This window comes from Aplysia californica, unplaced genomic scaffold, assembly GCF_000002075.1.
Source record: "Aplysia californica isolate F4 #8 unplaced genomic scaffold, AplCal3.0 scaffold00458, whole genome shotgun sequence".
In the NCBI taxonomy this organism is placed as follows: domain Eukaryota; kingdom Metazoa; phylum Mollusca; class Gastropoda; order Aplysiida; family Aplysiidae; genus Aplysia; species Aplysia californica.
In genome coordinates this window covers 445,380-473,362 of record NW_004797728.1, presented here as the reverse complement: position 1 = coordinate 473,362, position 27,983 = coordinate 445,380, and the positions used below count along the sequence as shown (strand labels likewise).

Here is a 27,983-nt window from a genome sequence, read left to right as displayed (position 1 = left end):
ATTATTCGAGCAAACCGGTTATCAATAGGCCTAGGCCCTGCTTGTTCGTTCTCAAAACGACACAAGGCGCAGTTGAAAACGCTGGAAAAGGATTGTGCTAGCTTACAGAGGTTCAGAAGGGAGGAACTGGACAGTTGATTGAGCTCTAAAGGTAAATTATTGCATTGTTTTAGTATTTTAGAAATATTTAGCGTACTCTCTACGGGCGATAACCTCAACCCTGTATAGTTTTTCGTGGTACAAGTTGTCCTCTCCTCCATCATCGAACATGGCGAAGATTATGTGCCCTTGGTCCAGGGGGGACAATTTTCTTGTTGCTTGATGTATGCGAATAACAGAAGATATTATTAGTTTATATTTGAATTCTACCGTGTGTATATTATTTGTTATTATCGGTTACACGACTCATATTTATGATAGGGAAGGCTCCTGAAAGATGTATAATTTATGAGAGGACGCGTGCAAATGGCGACCGGAAAAATGGCCGACACACACGCCGAAAAAAATATCGACTGTTCTGTCTAATCAACGCTGCGACTGAGGCCCGGACGCGGACATTTTGGCTTGGCCTAGGCGAGAATGAGAATTGGACCGAGTTCACCCCCTTTGTTTTGGGGATCGCTCAGTTTTTTGTTGACATTGCTTAGGGCTGGGTTGTTTATTTATTTTGCAATCGAGCATTTCCTTTGATTGGGCGTGAAAAGAAAGCAGCAGTAGAGCCAGAATCTAGATTCTAGCTAGATTTTCTAGTCTAGTAAAGTAAAAACAAAAGTAAAAGCAAAACTGTTCGGTTGCTCTGAGCAGCTCCCTAAGGCCTAAGGCTTAGACTAAGCTAATGCCAGTGCCGTATTTATGTACTCCTCTCTTCATCTAAATAAATGTTAGCTTATCCCTTTAAAAGAATTACCATGGCCAAAAATGCTGTGTAGGAGCTCAGTTCACAACTGCTCTCCAAGAGCCACCTATCTTCAAGAGTCTTGAGGCCACTGAGGGGATGTTTTGGCCATTATAATGCCTCTAACATTAAACATTGTCTGTGCTTGACTACTTAATTTGTCTTAATTGCTGAGACGGGGCCTCTGTTTGGTTCCCCCAGACATATTGCTATGCCTGTTTGAAATGTTTGGGTGCATCTGTCCTACTGGCCAATGATTTTTATAGGCCACCTCTATTCTCACCCGGGGTGAGAATAGTGCAGGCGAGTCTTTTGGCTATTCTCACCTGGTGCGCGTTCACTGTTATAGCCTAGATCTAGATCTAGGCCAACAAATTTTGTGTTCACCCTAAACCACAGAATTCTACACTGTGATAACAGAAAAATTGTAGAATTCTGTGCCGTGAACAAACGTTCCATTACAGCTGTAGCCTACTAAAAGCGTACAATTTTGTCTGTGGGCAGTGGAGAAAGAGAGAGAGAAAGAGAGAGAGAGAGGAGTAGCGCCAGTAGCGCGAGAACTTCCGGTCAAAATAAAATGGCGACCCGCGTAGTTCGGCTCGATTCGAAAAGTTAAATAGCCGTAGCATCTTTGTAGACAACCAAATTAATTTACTTTTGTGTTTTAACATCATTTTTTAACTTTGTTTTGGTCAATTTGATCGTCCACACCGATAGACAGTATTCAGAAAGAGACAGGGAGAGAGAGAGAGGGGAGGAGTAGATCTTGCGAGAACTTCCGGCAAAACAAAATGGCGACCCGCGTAGTTCGGCTCGATTCGAACAGTGAAATAGCCATAGCATCTTTGAAGACGATCAAATTAGCTTACTTGTTTGTGCTATAACGTAATTTTTTCTTGGCTTTTATCAATTTGATCATCCACACCGATAGACAGTATTCCAAAATGAGGAAAAGCAGGTCTTGTTTCGCACCGGGTGAGAATAGTCTACGCTGGCAAGTCTCACCCGGGGTGAGAGGTAGATCGTTTTTCTATTCTCACCCCGGATGAGAATAGCCACTTCCTTTTTTTAAGCTTTGATGAATGGTCAGAGCTTACAACAATTCCTTTTATGCGTGTCGGACGCGTGTGGTCCTTGACGCTGTAAAATCAATCAAGGAAGATTGTAAAACGTCCTGACTCCTTACACGCAGCGCTGCGTCTAGTTCCACGCGACCGTCGATTGCTATCGGTCTATATCTTGTTGCGTGCAACAGACTGGGGGTGTGACTGGTTTAGAGCATCACCATTGGTCAAAATACCTAACCAAGGGGAATGCCGGTCGCCACGCTGTGTGTGTTTGTGTGTGTAGAATGTTAATCTTCAATTTGACCCAATGCAAGTTTTGTGAATCTAATTTTGTTGTGTTTTTTTTTTTAACGGACAGCAGGAGGAGGAGGTGAAAGTGGAGGAGGAGGAGGTGGAGGAGGAGGAGGACTTACACGGGATTGGCCATACTCAATCAAAAATGTCTGCGGCTCGTAGAACTTCCATCTGACGGACTTAGTACTGCCTTGTACATCTTGACATTAAAATTTGCCACTGTCTCTCTTCTGTAAATTGCCTGTCGCGTAACACATAGGGCGAGAGTTTTGTCGGTTTTGTTGCTTCTGAAAATTTTGGACCACATCGCTACTCATCACTAGACATACCAACTAAACGTTGCATCGCACATGAGGAGACATAAATAGTCACAGAGTTGATCTTTGTTTATTTACATCACAAAGGAATTCAAGATGGCGGACAGATGGAATGAGAAGGGGTGGGCAAATATATTGCATTTTAATTATTATTGTAGCAAGTATGAGAAATTAAGTTGATATTTAAAAAAATTGGAACTGGTAGTAATTTAGTAGAATCAGTCTACTCTGTATGTAGAAGCACCAGACCAGGAAAATTCGATTAAAAATGTATGATTTTGAGCCCCCCCCCCCAATTACTGACCATTTTTGTTGAGTTTTAAGGGAAAAAAAACTGTTGGAAAGTTCAGCATCTGTTTTTATGGTAATTTCATTGTGAGTGTGCTCACTGCGGAGAGTAAGTAGATGTTTTCATTCAAAAATCAGATCTTGCTAGATCCAGCAATGAAAGTGAAAGAATTCTTGTCGTCATCACAACTTAAGATATTTCATTATGGCGATTGTATTATTCAATGTGTTTCTCTTTTTCAGCCATGTCCCAAAACGGGTCCATGGACAATGAAGTTGTCCAACCTGGTCAGATGCCCAACACCTTGATGCAAGATGATGTTGGAGGGGAAGGTGCTGATGATAATGAAGCTCTGAAGGTAAAAATGACGTACTTTTTCTCTGCTTTTATCTTTTCCGCTGCGATAGAATATCGATTTTAAAAAGTCTTGTCTGTTAAAAGTATTCTGTAATAATGTAGTCACATGAACGAAGGAAACAACACTCTGCATTTGCACAATGTGTTTACAGCAGTTAAGTGTTCCCCAGTTTAAAAATACTAAATTATCTTTGTTTTTGCGCTCTTTCTTGTAGTTTAGGAAACTAAGATTGCATTTTCGAGTTGTTTTTTGTTGTTGTTTATAGCAGTGTACAGACATGCCACTCATCCCGATTTAATCGAGATATCCCGATTTTTTGCCCCAAATCTCGAGCATCCCGATTTTGGTCGCCAGTATCCTGATTTTTTGTTGTTGTGAAAGCACCGCTTGGACTTTTTATCGGCAGGAACTTAAAACGCTATTTCCTAAAACATCAATGCCGGATCCAGTAGGGGCCAAGTTGACTCACGCCTGTAATTTTGAAGAGTATCAATTTTTATCTCCGACTTGGATACTCTCTAGATCTACTTTCGCTTTTCTTACCCAGAATTCTCCAATGATGGCCTGGTTACTGTAACAATTATGACATAGGCCTAAAAATAATCTATTCGTTGTTCTGCCCTTGCTTTAAAATTTAAGCAAGCTTTGTCCGAGTACTGGTTGGTCAGGCCCATCATCAAGACCTGTTAGTGGAACTTTGAAACTTTCGTTCGCATCACGTGACATGACCTCGTACGTGTGACTAGTGTGAGTAGCGCGTGTGTCGGGGACCGCAGGTTGTCGAGGTCAACAAAGTTCATTGACACTGGTCGCGTTTGTCGAGGTGTTTTTCTGGACTTAACCAGCATGAGACGCCCTAGGGGAGTGGGAGGGGGTATTTTTTTTTTTTACACTTCGGCTTAAAGTGCTTGCCGTGATACGTGTAGGCTACCGGTACTAATTGAGGATGAAGGAATAATGCTAAGAAAATAATAGTAAATGAATGACCTTGGCGCAGATTTTTTTAGGGGGGGAGGGGGGGTGCCTGATACATGCGATTGAAGTGAAACGTTGTTACTGTATGTAAATGCGCGCCTTTTGCATGGATGATTACAGTTACATGATGTATGTGTAAGCTATTGTCAAGACTACGAAAGTTTCAGCCTCTCTACAACCTGCGCTCCCCCAGTCTATGACTATCCAACTCAGACTCGAGTACATGCTCTCTTTCAGTTTTTTTACTTTGAGGCCCAATGGGAACTTGTTTCTGCGAAAGTTTTATCTTGCGTGCTTGCCTCATAAAAGGGACCCCCCCCCTCCCCTGTGCCCCTTATGACTGATTTGCCGTTGATCCTGATTTTTTTCACCAGATCCTGATTTTTTTACTCTGAAATCCTGATTTTTAGATTTCATAGAGTGGCAGGTCTGAGTGTATTGGTGTAGTGTAGGTTTGTGATAATTTTCACACATGGTAGGTTTAATTGGTTTGTTGTCCTTTTAAAAAAGTTGGAGTGTAGAGAGGGTAAGTAAAATATGTTTGTTTTTCCCTTGAATCTGTACTTTAAATGTTTGTAATTTTTTAAGTACACAGTACTTACAATTACACTTTTTAAAAAATTCACAGAAAGGGTCAAAACAGAAAGACAGCAAGGGCAAAAATGCAGAACCAAAGGAAGAAGTTGAAGAGAAAGTGAATAACAGTCAGGATCTGTTCGAGGCACAAGGAAGCCAGAAGTTGCAGCCTGGAGAGGTAATTTTCACATGTTGCTAGTTGTTTCTTTCTAAGTTTATTAAGACTCAAAATGGAAGAACTTTTTTCTGGCTTTTGGCAAGGTTTTATGGGATGTGCAAAGCGTAATTACATCTGATCTATGTTTTCTGTGTGTAGCTTTCAGGGACTATCTTATCTCAACATGAGTTTTTATTGATGAGAAATTTCCTAAAAGGTTTACCCTATAGCGTATAATCTTCTGCAGAAGCCAGCCCTTCAATGTTAAGGTTAAATGTTATGTTAGTCCATTGTTACATTGTATTACGTAATTGATTGGCAGTGTTTTATTGATGTGTCATATTTTTTATGTCCCCCCCCCAGTTGTCTTGTGTTTCTCTAAGAAGATCTTGGAGATGTACCTATTATTGCATGTCATTTCTCTGATGCTCAAGATAGGGGTGCATAGACTCTCCATTTTCCATCAGTGCTTCCATTCTTCCGTATTTCTACGGAAATCCGTACTTTCTGCCAGTTCTGTACTTGATCCTCCATCATTATCAACTCCCTCCGTAAAAATCTGCGACAGCGTAGGGCTACGGAAATTCCATAGCAAAAGACTCGTACTCGCCTTCGTATCATCCTGTATAGTATAAGTTACGGATATTTACGGTAATTCTCTCGGCAATAGTTTGTTACGGTATAGAAACCTGCCAGATTGCTCATTTCCTGCCATCGGCTATTAATCCGCTTTGCCCCATGCATTCATTGCAGGTTGGTTGGCAGTACCTTTTTTACCTGCAGATTGATCAAAATCTGGCGAAATTTTTGTGCCACTTTCCTCCCTTCTATTATTCCTTCATTCCGTCTGTCTATCTTCGGATTGTTGCCGTGGCTGAAAAATTTGCGCGTTGATCAAGTATATTGACTTGTGTCAGAAAGAAACTTTTTCGCAAATTTATTATCTAGATCTACAGAAATTATCAGTGTGAAGATTCTACGGCAGGGGAGCGCGATAAGGGCCGCGATGAAAGAAATTTGTGCTAAAACTACTAAAATCAAGAATAATTCGAAGTGGTGTTCCGAGGTTGTGACATGCGACATTCAGACGTGAAAATTAGGGTATACGCTCGGTAACTGTATTGTGAAGGTACATATCTATTCATTATACCCAGGTTTGCCTTCTATCAATGGTGCGATGACAAATTAATTGAATTATAATAGTAGCAATGGAAGGGGAACCTGCTTTTAAACATTGCCAGCAATGGAAAGATATGTGTGAAGAAATCAAACAAGATAGAATCTTGGTGAAAGAAATAGGTAGTATGGGTTGTTGGCAATCTCTTTAAACAGGCTCCCAAATGCCATTTTCAACCCTCTAAAAGCACTAAATTTCAATTACTTCGGGGGCGAACTGAACCACCATTGGGACGCTGTCCCTGGACCCTGCTGGGGGCCTGTTCGGGCCCCCGACCCCCAGCAGAATTTTCCTTACCTTTCAGCAGGAGCTGGTGGAAGCACTGTTTTATGTTACTGTGCATGTGCATTTTTATAAATGAATGCGTTGTTCATTTGGGTCACTAGTACAATTTGCAGGATACTTGGGAAAATGACAATAATAAACCCATACCTGTTCCCGTCGTTTTATGCAAGAAAAATTCTGAAATTATGCAAACCGAGCCCGAAAATTTGAAATTATGCGATTCTGTTTAATTTTAACAAAGAATGATGAAGGAAAATAATCAAAAATTATGCCAAAAATGATCAAATTTTGCTAAATTATGCGGGATCCATGAAAAACCATGGGGACAGCCTTACCAAATGTTTAATTAAGTAGCTAGTCTGATTCTTCGGAAAATAGATTTATAAAAGAACACGTTATGAGCTTAGATGTTAAAACATTCTCTTTTAAGGAATAGAGAGATTTTTATGGGAGCTTTTGTGTACTTGTGATAACATACAGTTATTCTTTTCTGAATTTTTTTAGAGGTTTCAGTGTTAAAAGGTGAAGAGAACAAACAGCAGTGTGTTTCATAAGGAATTTTCCTGAACGTGAACATAAAATATATTTTGCCAAGAGGAATGGCTTTGTTGATGTAATCAACGTATTTGACTTTTGCAACTTGTATTTACTTTTCTTATGCTTTCTCATCAGGTCTTATCTAGTGATGAAAAAGGACAGTCAAGAATCATAACTCTTGAAGATGGAGAAGAAGATGAAGAAGAAGAAGAGGAGGAAAATGAAGAAAATGTAGTTGCAAAAGAAGAAAATGAAGATATAACGGATGAGCCTAAGAAAAAGAGAAAGCAAGGAGATGATGGTGACAAGGGCTTGACTTCTGATGTGCCAGATGTGATGCAGATGCCTGGCTTTGCTCATGAGGATCAAACAATTCAGGGCGATGTTTATCATGATGATGACGATATTGACGTCGGTGCCAAAACTAAAGGGAAGCGACCCATACGATCTCCAGAAAAACTTGCTGCGGTCAGAAAAGATGCTGAAATGTCATTTGGTTTTGATGATGAAGGAGAGAACGGTTCGGATAAAGCGAAAGAGGGTAGGGAAACATCTCGCAGAGGTGGTAAATCTCCTCGTGGTGAGGACAAGGCGGAGCCTGAAACTTTGCCAGAGCCCGCCAAGAGAAAAGGCAGGGCTTCTAAGTCGAAGGAGGAAGTGGAAAACGCTGATGAGGAAGCTCCAATGTCGCCCCGACGGGGAAGGGTTTCCCAGAAAGACGCTGTCAAGGAAGAGAGTGCTGCGATTGAGTCCCCCAAGAAAAGGTCTGCCCGTGCCTCCTCCAAGAAGGCGGTGGAAGAGGAAGGGTCAGCAGAGGATGCGGAAGTAGAGCAGGAGGAGGAAGAGAGGACCACCTCTAGCCGAAGAAGGGGGAGGCCGCCGAAGAGATATGGAGATGAGTCCCCAGTGCAGAGTAAAGCTGAGAAGACGCAGAAGACTCCGGTGTCTGGAAAAGGGAAGGGGAAAGCGTCAGCGGCTGAGAATGTGGAGGAAGTGGAGGCTGTCGCCAAGTCAGGGAAGAAAGAGGAAGCCCCCACGAGTGCGAAGAGGGGAAGACCGAGGAAGGAGCCAGAGCAGGAGGAGCCAGAGCAACCTCGGCGAAGAGGGCGACCCAAGAAGGAACCGGTGCAAGAGGAGGAGGATGAGGTGGAAGAGAAGAAGTCCAAGAAAAAGAAGCAGGCTGAGGCGGAGGAGGAGGCTGCGGTTCGGAAAGGCTCACTCGTGAAAGATGATCAGAAGAAAAAGGGGAAAGGCAAAGAAGAGGAGATGGAAATAATTGTGAAAGAGGTGCCAAAACCAAGAAGAGGGAGGCCTCCAAAGTCGGCAACAGCCACCCCAGAGACACCTGCTGTTACTAAAGGTCGACCCAAGCGCAAAGTTCAAGAGGTAGAAGAAGAAGAAGAGGAGGAGGAAGAAGAGGAAGAAGAAGAGGAGGAGGAGGAGGAAGAAGAGGAAGAAGAAGAGGAGGAGGAGGAAGAAGAAGAGGAAGAATACACCCCAAAAAGAGGGAGGAAAAGAGGAAGGCCTTCATTAGAATCGGCTCGAAAACGACCAAAATCCCAGGCAGAGGTATGTTTTAAATTTTAATCCATTTTGTATTTATGTAATATCATTCTGTCTTTATATCCTCTTAAAAAAACTTTCCTGCCTGAAGTGTCTAGGCCATTCCCAGAGGAGGGATAGTAACATGTTCGCATGCACAGATGAATTGTAAATGGGCTGACTTATCCATATCATGCTCATACTGTGCTGAAACAACAAAGGGGGAATTGGTGCCTTTTCTTTCCTCATCCTTACTATCGCAGTTTTTCTTCTACTTCTTTTGTATGTTTGTCACTCTCTTGTGAACTGCTATTTCCGAGGTGCCTTGATAGTTGAAGCAGACTTTGTGCTGTTGAGGCTAGAGAGGTGAGAAGAGAAAGCCGGATTCCCTGTTTGGACTTCTCTGTTGGCATCCACCCCTTGGCGCTCATATGACCTTATGCAGTTGCGAGCGCCGTAAAACCTTACTAAGACTAAAAAGACTGCTAATGGATTATTTATTAGAAAGAAAGTTATAAATGGTTTGGTTGAATTTGTTGCTGTTGTCACTGGTTTGTTCCCCCCCAACCCCCCACCACCACCAAAATGAATTTTTGTAAGTAATGAAAGATAGATTTATTTCAGGAACTGATCAAACTGAATTTCAAACAAAACTAAAGATGCTACTCTTATTGTTCTTGAGGTTTCAGATAAAGGTAATGTTAAAAAGCTCTTTATGAATACATAGTTTATGCTGAACATGTCTTGGAAAAAGTAGTGTGGATAAATTCACTTTTTCTCTTTCGACAGATTGTGGTTGTACCAGTTACAATGGGCAGTGTAAAACAGGAGCCAGAGGAGGAGGAAGAAGAAGAACAAGCTTTGATTGACATCAAGCAAATAGTTGGCACTCCTCAGACACCAGGTAAAGTAGTAGAATTTGAGTAGGATCCTCTTGCCCTGCTCGAAACATTTAGGTAATGTAGGAAGAGTGGACTGGGCTCCTGGGCTCACTTTTACGCTCAAATGTGCGTATATTATGCTTTAAACCTGCAGATTACCCCCTTTAAGTTTTGGTTGTGCGTGAGCTTTACTCTTTATAATTTCATTTCGAGGGTTTGCATACGCTTTAAAACGTAGGTGGTGTGCGTCTGGCAAGCATCATTTTCCCCCATATCGATCCCGAAGCCGGGTCATTGATTTGACGACACACCCACACAGGTGCACAACAGTTACTTTTTGTGTCAGAAGAAGTCGACTAGTCGACCTACTTATCAGCTGCGCACAGTTTCCGGCAACCCAGGCTTGCTATAGCACAGAAGCTCCGCCCACTTTCTGGTCGCTCACATTTGCCGGTGTCATGCCTTGAGTTTACCCCTGCCGTGAGATTTCATTACCCCCATCCTTCTTTAACACACTAGTAAACATGAATTGTCCGTCATCGAAAGTGTGGAAAGACTGGAATGTGAACCCTTGGATGACTCGGGAGAATAATGAATCAGTTTATTTTCCATCCCTGCCCTAAATCTCAAGCATCCCGATTTTCCCGATTTCAGTGCTTCCACTCTTCCGTATTTTTACGGAAATCGGTACTTTCTGCGTGTTCCGTACTTGTTCCTCCGTCATCATCAACTCCCTCCGTAAAAATCTGGGACTGAGTAGGACAACCGAAATTCCGTAGCAAAAGACCCGTACTCGCCTTTGTATCGTCTTGTATGGTAAAGCCAAGAGTGTAAATTATGGGTATTTACACGGTAATTCTCTCGGCAATAGTTTGTTACGCTATAGAAATCTGCCAGATTGCGCATTTCCTGCCAACGGCCATTATTCCGCTCAGTCCCATGCATTCCTTGCGGGTTGGTCGGCAGTACATTTTTAACCTGCAGATTTATAAAAATCTGGTGAACTTTTTGTGCCACTTTCCTCCTTTCTATCATTCCCTCATTCTGTCTGTCTATCTTCGGATTGTTGCCGCGGCTGGAAAATCTGCGCGTTGATCAAGTATATTGACTTGTGATCTTAGAAAATTACTGTCAGAAAGAAACTTTTTCTCAAATTTATTGTCTAGGTCTAGAGAATTTATCAGCGAAGATTCTACGGCACAGGAACGCGATAAGGGTTGCGATGAAAAAAATTTGTGCTAAAACTACCAAAAATCTAGAATAAATCGAGGTGGTGTTCCGAGGTTGTGACATGCGACATTCAGACGTGAAAACTGAGGAAAATTAGGGTATTTGCTGGGTAACTGTATTGTGAAGGTACACATCTATTCATTATTTCCAGGTTTGCCTTCTATCAATGATGTGATGACAAATTAATTTAATTATAGTAGCAGTGGAAGAGGAACCTGCTTTACAACATTGCCAGCAATGGAAAGATATGTGTGAAGAATTCAAACAAGACAAAATCTTTGTGAAAAAATAGGTAGTATGGGTTGTTGGCAATCTCTTCAAACAGGCTCCCAAATGCCATTTCGACACTCTAAAAGTTCTAAATATCAATTTCTTCAGGGGCTTCGCCCCCTGAACCCCCGCCGGGACGCTGTCCCTGGACCCTGCTGGCCAGACCCCCAGTAGAATTTTCCTTACTTTTTAGCTTCAGCTGGTGGAAGCACTGCGATATTGATCGCATGCACCCTGTTTTTTGGGGGTGAAATTTTTTTTTCTGTTTAGCCGGATTTTTTTCTAAAATCTTACCCTTGCCTTCTTTTCTGTTGTGGGAAGCACTCATTAAATTTTTTGTCAGCAGAAATTCGGAGCACTATTTTCCGAAATGTCTGTCGAATTTAGTAGTCTCACCAAAAGTTGTCTTGGATCTTTTCTCACACATGCATGTTACTTAACAAACTATAATGGATTGGAAGTTAGTATTGATTTGGCATTCCGACGTGTAAAAGACATTTTCAAGATCTGCTTTCGCCAAAATATGCTTTGTCCGAGTTTTGGTTAGTCGGGCCCGTCATCAAGACCCGTCAGTAAAACTGTTTCAATTGCGCGTTGGCACCACATGGCATGAATTCGGCGTGTGAGTTCCGCGTGTGTCGGGGACCGTCGTTGATGGGGTCAATTTTAAGTTCATGCGCACTGTTTTAAGCATCTTTCGGGACTTATCTGAGGAGGGGGGTGTGCGGTAAAACACTTGGACTAGGAGACCTTGACATGATACTTCAGGGTTTAAAAAAATATATGATAAAACACACAAAGGCACTCGCATGCGCGCTCACACACACACGCACACACACGTGCGCGCACACATACACCACACACACGCATGTGCGCAGAGGGAATATACATGGATATAATAATGGATACCCTTGGAATTTTTTAAAGTCAGCTTGGCAGTGACCTAGGGGATTTGTCGTTGATCCCAATTTTTTTCACCAAGTCCCAATTTTTTTCACCAAGTCCCAATTTTTTCCCCCCACTGAGATCCTGACTTTTAGATTTCGTAGAGTGGCAGGTCTATTTTTCTTGGAGTATAAATTATAGTCGGAGTTGTCCCCTTTTGGTTTGTCAACTCTATTTTATTTTTGATAGACCCAACTGCTCAACCATCACCACTCTTCCCCCCTCCAAATGGACACAACTCTAATTCTAGTTAATATTACTCATTTATTTCTTAAGTTAATTAAAATCGTTAGCATTCAATAATAGTTATGGTCACTCTCTGTGTGTCTGTGTGAATGTGCGTGTGAGTTAAATGTTTGCAAGCCAAAAATCTTACTATAAAATTATGAGATATTGACTTTTACCCATTAAGTTTCTAAAACAAGGGTTTAAATACCCCTTAAAATTGTAACCAAAGGGTGAAGGCACCTCTTAAGTTGGCCTGAAAAGGGGAGCCCTGGCGCTCACTGCACAATGTGTTTCCAACATTCTGTATTTGTCCAGAAATTAGTACATTATGAAAGTTCTGTACTTGCCTACTCCTCATATCAACTGTATAAAAGGTTGCTGTAGTATAGGTCTACTGCTATTGTGTAGCAAAGGATCCATACTTGTGTTCATGTCTTCGTGGATAAGTTTGGATATATATGACAATTCTCAGTAATGAGTTGCATTGCTAACAGATTGCTCATTTTGTGCACTTGGCCATTGTCCTTTCATGCATCCATTGCAGGTCTGTTGGCAATACATTTTACACCTGCTGATTTGCCACTGGCTTGTCACAATGGGGAAATTTTCATGCCAGTTTTTTCCTTTTCTTTCATTTACTTATTCTTTGTGTCTGCACATCTTAGCAGTGACTGGAAAATATATCTGATGATAAAAAAAAATGAATGGTGACTTAAAAAGAAAATTGTTATCAAACTTTTAAAGATCAGTCTTGATCAAGAAAAATTGTCAGATTAGTATTCTACGAGATCAGGATAAAGGCTGCAGTTCAAGAATTTAATATTTAAAAAAAGTGGAAGTAGTGCGCTTTGGTTGTAACATTTGACATTCGAATGTGACAATGGAGGAAAATTAGGGATCGTGCTCAGTAAAAACACATTAAAAAAAGAAATTAAAACAGCTGAGTGATTGTATTGTCAAGATAGAGATTCACGGATTTGCCTTTTGTGAATGTTGTGATGACAAATTTTAGAAGCCATGGAAAGGGCAGTTTGTTTTTAAACAGTAACTGCCATGGAAAGATGTGCAGATAACGAAATCGGATAAATCAAGACAAAGGGTTAATGTACAAAAAAGTGATAATGGATTGTTAGCTAGCGATATCTTTGAACAGGTTCTCAAATGCTATTTTCAACTTTCAGAAAGCACTAAATTTTAATTTCCATTGGGGCTTGGCCTCCTGGACCTTCAGCACTTCATAGAATTGTCCTTGCCTTTCTGCTTTGTCTGTTAAAAGGGACGATTGTAATTTCCCCTACCCTCACATTAAGCAGTCAAAATGTGGTTTGATCTAGATAAAATGTAATGTCATTTTCGTGTACTATGATATTTATTGATCTACTTAAGTTTTTTGTAATGCATTGAATTTGTATTGTTTTTAAAAAGAATATTTCGAGTGTTTTTTAATTTATTTAAACAAAAATTATTTTTTTTGAAAACACAATTCATTGTTGGGTGATTCTTTTCTTTCTTGTGTACACAGGAGACCAGTACATTGCCTCCCTCGATGACAGTCAGGTTGGAGAAGAAGAAGTTGGAGCTACTGACGGGGAAGTTACTGAAACGTCTATGGTGGACAACTGCATGTCAACTCAGACCCCTCAGTTTGATGAGTTTGTGGAGGTGGAAACCATTTTTGTTTCTGCCACCCGTCGCTCTGTCCAGACCCAGACAGACCCTCGGCTCAAGAGGAAAAAGTTTGGGCCCCTCAATCAAGATGCGGGTATTGATGCAATGGATTTTGATGAATACGAAGACGACCTGTATCGCAGACGCAGGAGAAAACTGGAGGAGGATTACGGTTTGTTTGAAGACAGTGAACCAAGAAGGAAAACTATTCGTCGCAACACTGAAGAAGCGCTGAAATGTCCATTCTGTGAGAAAGCCTTCATCGGCCTTGTGAAGCACATCAAGGGCAAGCACAGGGATGAGCACAGCTATGAGGAGGAGATGAGGAATGCCAAGTGGAGAGAGAGGATTATGAAGGTAAGCCCAACTTGAGACTTGTTGATTGCGCAGTAAGTTTAAGTGTGGTTATTTATGATCGTGTATCTACTAGAAGGTTCACAAGACTTCACAGGGTAAGTTGATCTCAGTTCTTATGACTAAATTTGTTTTTATGAAAATAGCATAATAGGTGAAGTGAGCAGATATTGTGAAGAAAGCTAAATATGCGTCTGTTGGGTTTTTCCCCCCTTTTATTTTCGCTAATTTGTACTCATGGTGTTCAGTGTAGGAACAAATTTTAAAGATTTGAATGGGTATGCATAAATAAATATTATTGTTACCGCATGCTGATTTATTTTAAGGTTAGACCTGCATGTTTGCCGACAATCGTCTGAAATCGGACAATCGCGACCCGACCCGCGAACCGGCCCGCCTGTATCAGTCAATGTGCGTAGTGCGAGGCCTGGCCGACTGCCAGCGACCCCCTTTTTCTCCCGTCGGCTTCGTCGGCACTTTCGTTTTCGTGCCGACCGCCGACGCGCGCACCGCCGACTGCCGACGTCGGCGTTTCCGACATAATTGTCGGAACCTAAGTAGAAATGCGAATACGAAAAAGGACGACAACTTAAATTATCTACTTTCAGTTTCGTGCTCGAGCGGCCATTTTGAATTTCGTTTGTTGACTAATTCAATTGTTCAGATCGTGTTGATTCATTCAAGTCCGACTCTCTTGTTCTAATAGAATATAGATCTAGAATCTAGATTTATATAGATCTAGATCATTATAGACCTCAATGGAGGATTCAGATTCCAATTCTATTGTGTCAAACCCTATCATAGGTTGTGCTGTAATATTAATGGTAAAAATAAGCATTTCATCAGGTGCGTGAATTATTTATTTATTTAGATCTAGAATCTAGATCTAGATCTAGATCTAGAGATCTATAATCTAGACTCAGCTGAGTCCCTCTGTTCGGAATCGGATGCGGATTTCTAGTTCAAGGCCTATTCCTATTCACTTGTTCTACAAGATCTAGATCTAGATCTAGATTTATTTAGATTACTAGATCTAGATCTAGATAGATGGAGGATTCATTTTCCAATTCTATTGTGTTATTGTATCAAACCCTATAGCAATGTATATTTAGATGTAAGCCATATAGATCTAGAATCTAGATCTATGCTCCTTGTTTGTTTTGGAGTGTGGTTTTTTAACTAGATCTAGATCTAAACATTTTTTTTTTTCATTTAGGACTTGTTTTGGCCTTTTTACATGAGGCCCGTTGCAGGTTCTTTTTGGGGATAGGGTTAGGGTTAGGTCTCTTCTTTATTGTGTTTGTTGGGGTGGTCGCTCGTTACTCGGATGTCCTTCCTTATGACACCCACAAATGCTTTTTTTTTTGGGGGGGGGGGGGGGGGGGGGTTGCGCAAAATTTTCAGACAATCTGGTTGAGGCTCACATGCAGGTCTATAAGGTGTAGAAATGGATAATTATCATTAGAGAGACACTTAAGACATTGTTATGTTACTGTAAGCTTTTGCTGGACTGTTATACTGTAGTGTACTTAGTTCTCCCTGTCTTTTCGAGTTTAGCGGAATTGGAAAAGAACTATTGGTACCTTTTTTGAACTGGTATTTCACTTATTTCGTGTAAAAAATGATCTTTGAAAACTTTGACAGTATTTTTAAAGGCTTTAAACGCCAAAGGCCAAAAATATACCTGTGGAAAGCCCCTTTCAAAGCTCTACAGTTCTCCGCCAATGAAAAGACGGTATTTAATCATCGATCTTTCCGTCAAGCATTTGAATGCATTGTACCGCGAGGGGCTTTCCATGGCGATTCTTCAGCTCCTAATAATCAGATGTACAAACAACTTACACCATTGTAACGATCGAAAGCTGAACTTTTACAAGGTGTGCGGCATTTGGTGTTTTATTGCAAAAGAGCATAGAAACAGCAATGTGAATTGCCCAGATTCCATCGAAACCACGCGCTCGGAAGGCCGCGAGGCCGCGTTTATGCTACCTACTTTATGTAGCCAGTGGAAAGTCACCTTTTTTCCTAAAGCTGAACAAGTGTCCTATTTTTTTACATTACCCTTTTATTTCTGTTTACACTCTGTACTTTATTCATCAAGGTATCCACTATTGGCATTGATGAATCTGGTGAAACCTGTACGGAATGTGGCAAAGTGACCAAGAACATGAAGAGGCACATGGAACTTCACCAACAGAACAGAATGCAGATTCCTTGTCCCATTTGTTCTAAGGTGTGATTTTTTCTCTCAAAATTTCATGAGGGTGACCATAGAGATACATACTGTAACTGGTTTATCTTGATTCTCTTTGTTTGACCTCACTTCATATTTTCATTGGGTTTGTCTTATAAATTTCAAGTTGTGTGAGTTATTGTCCATAGACCGTTGATTAATTAATTTTTTTTGGAGTCACCTGGGAAAGTAACAGCAGTCTTGCTGGGATAGCCCATAACATGTAAATTCTCAGTTTGTCTTCATCTGTGTCCTCTGCTTTCTCTCCGTGGTCCTTATTCTCTCTTTTTTAACCTCATCCTCTTCTTTGCCTTATCTCATGCAGTATTTATAGCTGCTGCACATTTTGTACAACTGTATCGTGGCTCTTGTAACTGTCTTTATGATAACTAAAGAGAAATCTGAAAAAGTGGAAATGAAAAAATCTCAGTTTAAACCAATTATTCAAGTAATTAGGGAAGTAAAAAAATTGTAACTTGTTCGTGTAACACTGAGCAGCTTTCTTATTGTGTGGTTTTGATCTGTTTTCCATGTGTGCAGGTGGTTCTGAAGACAGGAATGAGTTCCCACATGAGGACTGTGCACTCTGGTCGCAAACCGTACAAGTGTCCCCACTGTGACTACGCCTCTGCCTTTAGGGGAAATCTCAATACCCACATCAAGGTATTGTCAGGCCCTACTTGTCTTAATTCCGTGGTTGTAATTGATGAACAGTTATTTGTATTTTTTATATTCGGCATTCAAGAAGCTGTCAGGAAAGCAGGAGCTGAAGTTTTTATTTTAATTTTATGTTATATGTAGTTCTGGAATTGTGTTGACAGGGGTGGAACAAGCCATAACTATGTCATTACAGTATAATCCACTTCTATCAACAGCCAATTTATCGACATTTTGACATATCGACATGTTTTCCAATTACGAAATTTTCTCTTCAATATCTTCACTAAATAATTCCTCTTATATAGACTTTTTCGACCCATTCTGCTTTGTCAACATGCTTCCTGGGTACCTGACGAAGCCCACGAAGGTAAATGGGGGAAAAGCTACACTAACGGTCAACGCATTAGTTCTTCAATAAGTCCACATACCCGCCAAGCAGCCTATTAGACACTCCAGGCTTTAGTAGGTCATGTAGGGCCTACACAGTGTAGTCTCCAACACAGTACAGTGCCTCACAGACGTGAGCATCTTGCGCGTTAGGCATCACCTCCCTACCTCCACTTCCGATCGCTCTCTCCCCTTCCCCGTCCCATTCTCAGTAATATCAGTCTTTCGCTGGCAAGTGCCACGGTCACCGAGTCAGTGCCTCACCTTTCCATTTTCCCCAGCAAGCGACCATAAACTGGCCTTACAAGGATGCTACAACGAAGTTTGCGCTGGTGTATAGTGTGCGCCTCACGTTGCTCGGTCTTTGTAACCGTAACTCCTCTTGTTAGTTTCACAGTGTTGTTGAGTAAGAATCAAGGGAAACAACCAGCTTTAAAAAGTAGTGCATTGTCTTTTTACAGCTGATCTCCCCTCGTTTTTTCCTCTTTGACTTTATATTTCATTTATAGACAATTTTATATATTGACATCAAATCCACTTCCCAGAACATGTCGACATAAGCGGATTATACTGTAACTATAAAGTACTGAGACTGAACAAAATAATAAATATGATTTCGTAGCTGAAATGATAAGAGGTCGTTGCCTAAGAATTACAAAGTCTTCATTACCTAGTTTAGAGAAATTTGATGTAAAAAAAATTTGAGTTTCACATGTCAAGCTTTTTCAAATGCAATTCTTTGAACATATTGATAACGACTCCGGATAGTCTCTTGATTTTGATAGGGCAGATAGAACATTAATTGGTTTCTGATCTTGTTGTCTTAGTAACTGAATGCCAAGAACATTAATTGGTTTCTGATCTTGTTGTCTTAGTAACTGAATGCCAAAAATACCAGATAAAACTCCTAAATCAAGGGTAGTGAGATGTCACTCTCTTTATTCAAAACCAAGTAGTAACCTAGTTATCAACGAAACAACACTCTGACTTTATCTGCTATTTGGGATACAGAGCACTTGCTTGCAGATTATTGAAATACATGAGATATGTCTACAGCACAGTCAAGAGGTAAACAATTAAGGATAACTTTGTTGAATGCAGAAAACAGGGTTTAGGACGGTAGTGTCTTCACCAGTGCCCATCATCTTGACTAGCCATGCCTGAAAATTTTTTTTTTGTAATTTTTTTTTTTTAGTTTTGAAAACCTTGCACTTGCTGACTCCTGCTGTATTTCTTTCAGGGAATGCACTTGCACACTCGCCAGTACCTGTGCAATACATGCAAAGCTGCTTTCAAGACACTTGGAGCCCTCATTGGTCATACGAAACGAGTACATGAGAACTGGAAATCTCCTAACCAGAAGATCTTCATTTGCTCAGTGTGTGAAAAGAGGTTTACCAAGAAATACCATGTGGACAGGTATAGCAATAGTTTTTTTTACAACTACATTTGAGTCTGCTTAAATAGAAATGTGCAGGACTGCCGTAGTTTCTTCCGTCTAGCCGGGTTTTTGGTTTTGAGAGGTTGCTTAAACATAAGGAAAAAAATTGGGGATTTTCTTTTCTTTAGGTTTACTGCTATATTCGGATTAATCGGTTTAAGCTGTCTACACTGTATGTTTCCTATGTTAATGATATTTTAAGCGCTTCAGATTCTCCAACCTGTTTGAGATGTTTTTTGTAGAATAATGCCAAAAATGGCACAAAGATGATTTTGGACTTTTTATTTTGATTATAGTAGGGGGAGTGATACCCACTTTAAGGGTCTTTGAACCATTTATAGGGAATTTTTAAAAAATGATTTTATTTTCTAGCTGTAATAAAACTTTACAGTTTGCTGACTTTCGTTTTGAATCAGTCTCTGTAGCTTAAAATAAAATGTTTGGGCTGTTTGTAAAATTTAAACATTTTTTGTTTCGTCCCAGGCATATGCTAATTCATACGGGCGAGAAACCTCACAAGTGTACGGATTGTGGACGTTGCTTCAACAATAAGTCCAACTTGATGTCACACATACAGCTGGTAAGTTCTTGTAGCTCAGCTTGCTCAGGGACATGATTCACGTGGCCTCCAGATGAGTGGTTGGAGGGCCAACTTCTTTACTTTCCCTCTTTTGCATCTATCTTTTTTGCTTTTCCCCTGCAGTTATTGAAAATTATAGCGTCTATGTGCTTTTTGGGGGCTCTCGTGGCCTGGAGGTTAAGGTGTTGGACTCTCATTTGAAGGTCCCATGTTCGAATCTGGGTAGCGACCCCAAAAAAATTTGTTCTCTAAAATTGTCTCCTTTCACCTCCTTTCCTGCTCTCTAGCGATGTTCTGTCGTCTGCTTTCGTCTCCTCTTCCTGCCCCCACCCCCTCATCTGCTTTGCCCCCTCCTCTGGGCTCCTGACTCTTTTTGCAGCTTTTCTACTGCTACTCCTTGGCTCCTTACTGCTGTCTTTCAGCCACACCCCTGATCTTCTGGTAGGAAAGATCTACACCTAGTCTTCTCGGACAAGGGTGAAAAATCTGAGAGGTTTTGTGTGCAAATTGCGCACGTTAAAGATCCCTTTGTGGTGTAAAATCGATAAAAGTAGGCTTCGGCCGCCACCCGGGTGAAATTCAAAATTTCCTACCAGCTGTAAAAGTTTTATTTGTTCCGTGCGCTCGTGTGGCCGTATGCAGTCTCGAGCGCTGTAAAACACTTATCGGGAAAAAAAAGAAAATATGTGCTTTTGTGTTTTCACTTTATTCAGAACATGTCTTAATACGTCACTGATAAAAAAAGAGTGTGTGCTTTGTTTTATAGATTGCTTCAGAAACAGATGGATAATAGCAGTAGATTGAGTAGAGCTGGTAGTTCAGGCACTTTTGTCAAGGTACTTGACATTCTTTCATAAATTTATTGTCCTGTTTACTGCATCAGTTTACGCAATGATTATTGAAGTTGAAATTTCCTCAGTTGGGTTGAATGTAGCTGGATCATTTTCTTTGTCAATATTGAAAAAAACAAACAACTGTAGTTGTTTTGTGTTGTGATGTATTTTTGCTTTTGTTGAATCTAAAATGATTAATGTCACCAAGAGTGTTTTGATTTGGATTGATTACTAAATCTGCGTGGTGTGGATATCTCTATCTCAGACGTTTTCCTGTTTTGTTTGTCTTATGGAGTATTAGGTTACAACCAAGTGAATGTCTTTCCTGTGACACCGAATTTTAAAAAAGTTCTCTTTGTAGTCCATGGCTCTATGTCTGATAACACTGCAGATGGTTGGTGGGATGACCCTCTTAGTCATCAACCGTTCATGGGTTAACCATGAAAGCAAATGATCCGCTAGGATGGTGGGTTGTCTGAAGATAGCAATGGTTTAGAGAGGTGATGATGTTGAATGTGTTGAAACCTACGAAGGTTTAGTGAGTTACATTGATATAATGCTGAAAATAGCTTTGGTTAAGCAAATTGATGATATCGAGCAGTAGCAGCAATAGCACCAAAGTTCAAGGTTTCCCCTGAGTGTGTGTGTGGGTGGTTGGAGGGCCCCACTTGTAGGTTCTAGTTCTCTGCTTTTCCCCTTTTTGTTTCTGTCTGTCTTACTTTTTCCCACCGCTAAATAGCATTTATTGTGTTGATGTGATTCTCTTTACATCATCCTTATCAAGTGCCAGCTTTGAAACGGATATTGGCAATCATGGTTCTCCATTCATCCTTTTCACTTGGATGCTCTCAAAAGACCTATATTATCTTGGTGTTTCCCCATTACCCATCTGTTTAGGTTTTTTAAGTTTGCCTGGGTCTAACTCGGCTTCATTTGCCTTCTTCTTTTCCTGAGAGAGCAATATATTCTAAGCCCTTATGTCGATTCAAGTGTCTTAATGTTCTTTATGACCTTTTTAAAAAGATTTGGTCTAGATTTTGTTTAACACTCAGCAGCTGATTTTCTTTATGCATACACGCTAACTCAGTGAGTGGTTAGCACATATATGCTCCGGTGTGGTTTGCTTCTTTTTTCCTTTCAAACATCTACTGTCCTTATCTTTCCTCTTTTTTTGTGTTTGTAATTCTCTAGTAACTCCTCCAGTCTGCGGCTTTTAATGATCTAATTGTGTTGCCAGTGCCGTAAATTACTTACTATAACAAACTACCCTAACTCAAAATCTCTGTTTGTGTGTGTGTGTGTGTGTGTGCAGGTCCACAAGAAGCTGTCGCCCTACATGTGTGACATGTGCCATGAGACTTTCAAGAGGAAGAAGCTTCTCTTGGAGCACATTGGCAAGATCCACGTATCCCATGGTGAGGCAGCCAAGGCCATGCAGGCCTACATCCGCAAGATAGAGGAGACGGCCGATGACGACGAGGATGAGCTGGGACAGCACACAATCACCATCGCCCCAGCGGGGTCCTCGCACCACGATGCTGACGATGGCACAGCCACAGTTTATGCTCAGGTCAGTGCTCTTCACAGCAGCTGGAGTATTGTCACATTCTGAAAACATTGCAGAAGTTGTTTTCTTTTTTAATTTGGGAAAACTTATCCCCCCCCCCCCCCCAGAAAATGACTGAAATGAATGTGTGGCCACTTTGTAAAGATTCAAGGAGAATTCCTCTTTCTTTTAATTTCTTATTTTAATTTGAGAAAACTTTAAAGAAAAAATACCCTAAGAAAATCACTACTTGATGTGTGACCGCTTTGTACAGATCCAAGGCAAATTCCTCTTTTCTTTAATATTTAACACTTTTTGTTATATTGTAATTTTTGTTTACGAAATATCTGTTGTTCAGGTGTCGGACGGAACTTACCAAGCAATGGTGACGGATGCCTCTCAGGTGCTGCAGGGCCAGACGTTCACCACGCTGCAGACGGACGGCGGCGAGGAAACTATCATCATCGTGCAGGCCGCCGACCCCAACGAGGTCACACACGCCATTGTGGAACACGATGAGGACGGGGCGGTGCAGTTTGCCATGCAGGCCGGGGCAGAGGACGCTGCAGGCTCAGAAGGCAACGCCAGCTTCATCACCATGTAAATCTCTCTCCTTATAGATCGGTGAGTGGGGAAGATGGATCCTTCTTTACTCGTTGACGCTCTGAATTTGTTTTGTAAATTGCTGCTGACAAAGGGCTACCCTAGAAGTACAAAGTTCTATCTGCACAGTACCTAGTTTTTAGAAATTTGACAGAAAAAATTTTGAGTTTCATATGTCAAGCTTGTTTGAATGCTATTCTTTGAATATCTTGATTACGCAACTCAGAATAATCTTGTTAATTTGATAGAGCAAGTAGAACATTTGGTTTCTGACCTGTCTTAACTCATTCGCTACGCTGAGCCGTGCTGTTAGTACGCTAAGCCGCCCCCGGCGGCTCGACAACCGATCTTCAATTTTAGCTTAGATTCTATTCCAATCCACATATCCATGTTAAAATAAAGGTCATGAAATAATGTTGACTTTCGGGTCAAGCATTTCCACTGAAAATCGGGAATTTAGATTGAGTTTTGAAACGTGATTTCGTAGTTTATTCGACTTTGTTTTATCGCGATACCAAAATTATAGCCCGGACACCAGTCTTACTAATTTTACACAACAAAATCTATCATTATTTTGCCCACTAAAGAAATGTAGGACTCTTTTTTATAATATTGATACGATTGGACTCATATTGCCAATGCACTGTTATTGAGAAATCAATATTTTTGAGTGCTAGATCTAGGTCTAGATCTAGATCTAGATCTTAATTGTCAAAATATTTTTTTCTCCCCAAAATCACTACTTTTTGCTGAAATTACACAAAAAGTGCCACTCAAGACATGTATAGGTTTATTCCAAATGCAATTCTGAATAATTCCATATAAGATACGAGTGGGCTTTTTCTATTTGTGATCGTTTTTCAAGATTATAAATTATTATTTTTTTTTTCAATATCGGATGTTATGATCCAAATGTACAAATATTATGGAATGTATATAAATAACTGCAAACTGTTCAATATTTTCCAGTTCTATATTCATTTATGGTTATTTTGATGTATCATTTGACGAAGTGCAAAAATATTTTTTGAGTTTCACCAAAGATTATTAATTTGTTATTTTGAAATTTTATCCGCATCCAATCAAAATTGTGTTGCATAATCGCCTCTAACAGGAACTAAAGTTGAAAAATACATAAATGAATATTACAGATGTATTCTACAAACCATACTGAAAATATTGGTATATAATAAGTTGATATTTATTTGAATTTGTGGCCCCAAAGACCTTTTAACTGCCCACTAGTCCTCATCTATTTCACCCTCCCGAAAAAAATTCGTCCACAAGCCGAAAATAATAGGTAGCGAATGAGTTAATAACTCAAAAATGACCAAAATTGTTAGAACTTTATAATTCAAAGGTAGGGAGAGGTTGGTGACCTGTTTTAAATTTTGTGTCCTATTGTTTCCATCGCCATTTATGTTGGTGAATTTGAAAGATAGACCCTGGTTTGTGGGTGGTTGGTGGGTGCTCTGGTGTGGTTTGCTTCTTCTTTCCTTTCAAACATCTATCATACTTGTATCCCCTTCTTCTTTTTTATGTTTGTTACTCTCTTGTAACACCTCTAATCTTCTGGCGCTCATATGACCTTACGCAGTTGTGAGCGCCTTAAAACCTCTTCTAAAACTAAAAAACTAAAGACCCTGGTTTTCTTTATTCTGCTTGTTTTTTTTCATCCACGAGTAAATCATGACCACGGAAAGGTTTCCTCTGTTGGTCTCATCAAGCCTATCCGGCTGTCTTTGTTTTAAAAATCTCTCCAACTTAACTGAATTTGTCTGACTTAGATGCAACGTGTGGAAGAACTTCTTGAGCATTGAAAATGCTGAATTTCAGGTGGGTATTTTGAAAGTGAAGGACCTTGTTATTTTGTACTTACACAGATCATAGATTTCTCTTAGGGTTTTTAAGTGTTAGGATTATCTTTTGTTCTAAGTGGGTGGTTGGCCTGTGTTCTGGTGTGGTTTGCTACTTCTTCACTTTCAAACATTTATCGTTCTTATCTCCCCCTCTTCTTTTTGCGAATGTTACTCTTTTGTGACATCTCTAATCTTCTGCACTTTGACCTCATTGTGTTGCTGTAAACTTCTTACATATAGCATTTTTGCCCAGATGGGAAAATTGGTGAATTTGCCCACCTTTGGCTGAAAAGTTTTGAAGTTTAATTGTTAAAGTACATCTTTTTTATTTTCTTCTCAGATCCACTTCACCTCATTGATTCAAGCCCCACTGGTGTTATGTCACTCACCCAGTGATGTTTTGATCACAGTGATGAATAGACTTCACTTTCTGTGGAGCAGTCCTTTGCCGCTGCGCGCCCCCCCTGTTCTCAGGCTGGACGCCTTGCTGTAGTTTGTATCAGACTATCTCACTCTTTTCTGCAGTCACCCAAGTCATTTTTGTCAGACAAGTTTTCGAATAATGGTTTGAAAACTGATGTATTTACCGCATGTCCACTCTTGGTCTTGCTTCGAGCAGAATTAGAAGGATATGAGATGATGGTACATCTAAATGATTTCTTTTTGCTTTGTTTTGATTTTGTAGATCTGAAAAAGTTTTCGGGTAACAGCCGTTTCGGATTGTTTATAAAAACAAGGAGCAATTGTGGAGTGAATGTGATACTTTGTTCCGACTTTTTATTTATATTGAGAAGTATGAGAGGGTTATAGAGAATAATGCAAACTTTTACTTCAAGGACGTTTTGTAAAATATTGTATCTTAAGTTTTCTTTGTCTTGAGAAATATATGTTTTGTTGGTTGATGGTTTTTTTTTCAGGATTGAGTTTTATGTGCACCGTTTCTGAATATGTCTGCTCTCATTTTCATTTATGACCAGTTTAACGCAACGCAAAAGGGGACTTTTCACAGAATATTTATGCTGTTTATTATTTTTTAACTATTCAAAACTCATTTATGAGTTTTAAATGTCTTGAATGTTTATTATGAACTTGAAAACTGAAAATATTTGAAGTGCAGCTTTTATGTAAGCACAGAATGCGTGTTGTTGATTTTTCCAGAAAATGTCATTTTTAGCTATTGTATGAGTCTGCAGAGTGACTAGTATGGTGTCTGCGATAGGTCTGAAAGAGCTGGTTGAGTGTCATAGATTGTGGGACTTTGTTGGGGTTTTTTGTTGTTGAATCTAATGTTTGCCTTGAGTATGGAGTACCAGCTTCTATGTGAAATTTCCAAACCTGTCATGTGGATGTGAATGAATGGCAGAGTGGAAAGTGCACTCTTAAGCCTGGCTAGCTTATTTGGATGATTGCGTGGTTGAAGATTTTCTTCTTACACCTTCTTTCTGGTGTGCAGTTGGCAGGTTGTTTTTTTTGGACGTACCATCTCCTGGAAACACTACTAATGTACATTTTTGTAGGCACTTTTTTTTCTCTCTAATGGTTCTCTCTTTTGGTTGTTTTACATGCCTCAAGGGTAGGCAGGTTTTGTGGTGCAATTTGCTCCTCCTGTTGCCTCACTTGAGTGGAAATGCTGGTCACTGGCATTTTTACATTGTCTATTGCAATACCACAAATTGTCTAACGGCCCTTATTCAAATTTGAATCCTTTTCCGAATTTTTTAGTGGACATATATTAGTTCGCCATTTCTCTTTGCTGGAGGAAAAGTTAAACGTATATCTAAAAATCTTAAGTGTCGTGCAATCCTATCTTCAGATTGCGTTTGATTTGTTTTGGTGTCTTTTTTACCTGTCATAACCGTTGGGCGGGAATGTGTAAGCAGGCAGGTAATGTTGGCCTGTTTTGACTTGTTTGAGCATAGAATGCTCTTATCCGCATTGTTTTAAGCAGTGTTGGGATGCTTTGACATTGATTGCTGCTGAGAGGGTTAAGGTGAAGTCGAAAGTTGTGTCTTTCAAGTAGAAGAAGCATATATTTTTCTGTCGTAGTTTTCAAGAATTCCAATTTTTATGACACGGATATTTGTTAAATGTTCTGAATGATTCTGTTTGTTTCTTTTTCTAATGTCAGCTCCCGTTGTTTCGCCTATGGTAATTTTTGTCAGTGCATTTGATATCAATGTCAAAATGGTACTATTAAATGGCTTAGGGATGGGATGTCTTGATACTGTTTTGCTCCAATAACTACATTATTACTTCGCTTCGCTTTTTAATAGTATGGTTCATTATTGTTGATAATTTGGTTTTGTTGACAATCTGAGACTGGTTTAAGGAGATCGCTGTATGAAAGTAGGCATTTACGCTGTACTTTGTAAATGCACTTAAAAACTTTGTTTCTGAAATATGTAGTCATATGTTTCCCAACCATGCTGTGGATAAGTCACTGTGATGGAATGATTTGAACCTGATTTTGGTGAGCATGTTCTGCAAACTAGCGTGACTGCCAGCACCAATTTGTTTTGGCAGGAACTATTGAAACTGCAAGAGGCACAATGGTTTGAGAAAATTTGAAAAAGTTGTATTGGTACTTCAACACCAAAAATTTCTGTTTCTTTTGTTCTTGCATTTACATTGTTTGAGAGGGGCTATTGTACGTCCAGTGGCAGAGCATCTAACATTGTGCTGACTCTGTATGAGGTGGTGTTTACTCTTTTCTACTTTATCAACCTAACTCTGTACATTGTTAGCACAGGGTACTGGCACACTGACAGTATGGGATGAAGTGACTTGTGTTGTTACCGCAGTGTCCTGGCATACTGACGGTGTGGGAAGGAGCTGCTGTTGGTCCTTAAGATCATGTACATTCCCCATTGTTTGCCCGCTCATGTTCATGTACTTGCTCTTCCTGGACACAAATGATGACAATTCACCCATGTCTGTTGATTTATGGTGTAGCTGTAAGGCTCTCCCCTGTTACAAGCTGAAGATGTGAATTTGATTCCACAGGAGGAGGGTTTAAAAAAAAAAAATTAAAAATAATAAATTTCTTTTAAGCAGCAAGTAGCTGTTTGCTGGGATGTTGTATCCTTCTCAGGCTGCAGTTCTAAACAGTTTTGCTGTACTTTTTGTGTCGGCAACATAGAACAGGCCATGCGTTATACTGTATAGAAATACAGTTTTCTGGAAAATGATTCGACATGGTTTGATTTTGTGATCTATGAGTATTAGGTTCAATGAAGAAGTTTTCTGGATTTGCTTTGCTTAAGTTTTTTCTTTCCCTTCTTTATCTCAAAAGCTTGACCAGCATTGTCTTTGGGCAAATATTTTCTCACTTTACCGTCTAACAAATGTACATCAATATATACACTCTCAGATCTTCTCACGGAGAAGGAAACAGACTTTGATAGAGCCTGCTCGTTTTGTCACAGATTGATTTCTTTTCTGCTGCCAGGCATGGCAGTGTGCTACATTGTTGTTGTGCATGTGAACGAAATGTGGGAGTGCGGGAAAAATAGACTGCACCTTTGTGTGAGGCAGAATCTGAGTTAGTTCCTAATGTCCCAAATGTGTGTTCATACTTGTTTACGGCATAGATTGTCGCTGTGGGTGTGGATCATATGTGCATGTGGATAATAAGCAAATGAAAAAGTGCATCTGTGAGTTTGTGTATATGTATGAATGAGTGAGTTTGTTACCCACTAGCCTAAGAATTCCGCTGCTTACACTTTGTCAGCACATTGGGTAGTATGATGTATCCCCCCTAACCCTTTCTCCCTTACCCATTTCCTTCGTCCTAGCA

General features: G+C 40.2%; 1 protein-coding gene across 6 annotated transcripts; it reads left to right on the top strand.

Moving 5' to 3' along the window:
- Positions 1-27,983, top strand: LOC101863834 (zinc finger and BTB domain-containing protein 17). Of its 6 annotated transcripts, XM_035971552.1 has the most exons (14): positions 270-323; positions 2,321-2,695; positions 3,105-3,220; positions 4,824-4,949; positions 7,063-8,496; positions 9,259-9,373; positions 13,546-14,048; positions 16,147-16,278; positions 16,819-16,941; positions 18,566-18,744; positions 19,250-19,346; positions 21,492-21,749; positions 22,084-22,349; positions 24,528-27,983. In XM_035971552.1, the coding sequence occupies exons 2-13, from the start codon at positions 2,686-2,688 to the stop codon at positions 22,327-22,329; spliced, it is 3,339 nt and encodes a 1,112-aa protein (XP_035827445.1). In that variant the 5' UTR covers positions 270-323; positions 2,321-2,685; the 3' UTR covers positions 22,330-22,349; positions 24,528-27,983. The 6 variants fall into 6 exon arrangements, with proteins under 6 accessions (XP_035827446.1, XP_035827447.1, XP_035827445.1 ...); XM_035971553.1 differs by lacking the exons at positions 270-323; positions 2,321-2,695 and adding an exon at positions 1-151; XM_035971554.1 differs by lacking the exon at positions 2,321-2,695 and having other exon boundaries at positions 224-323.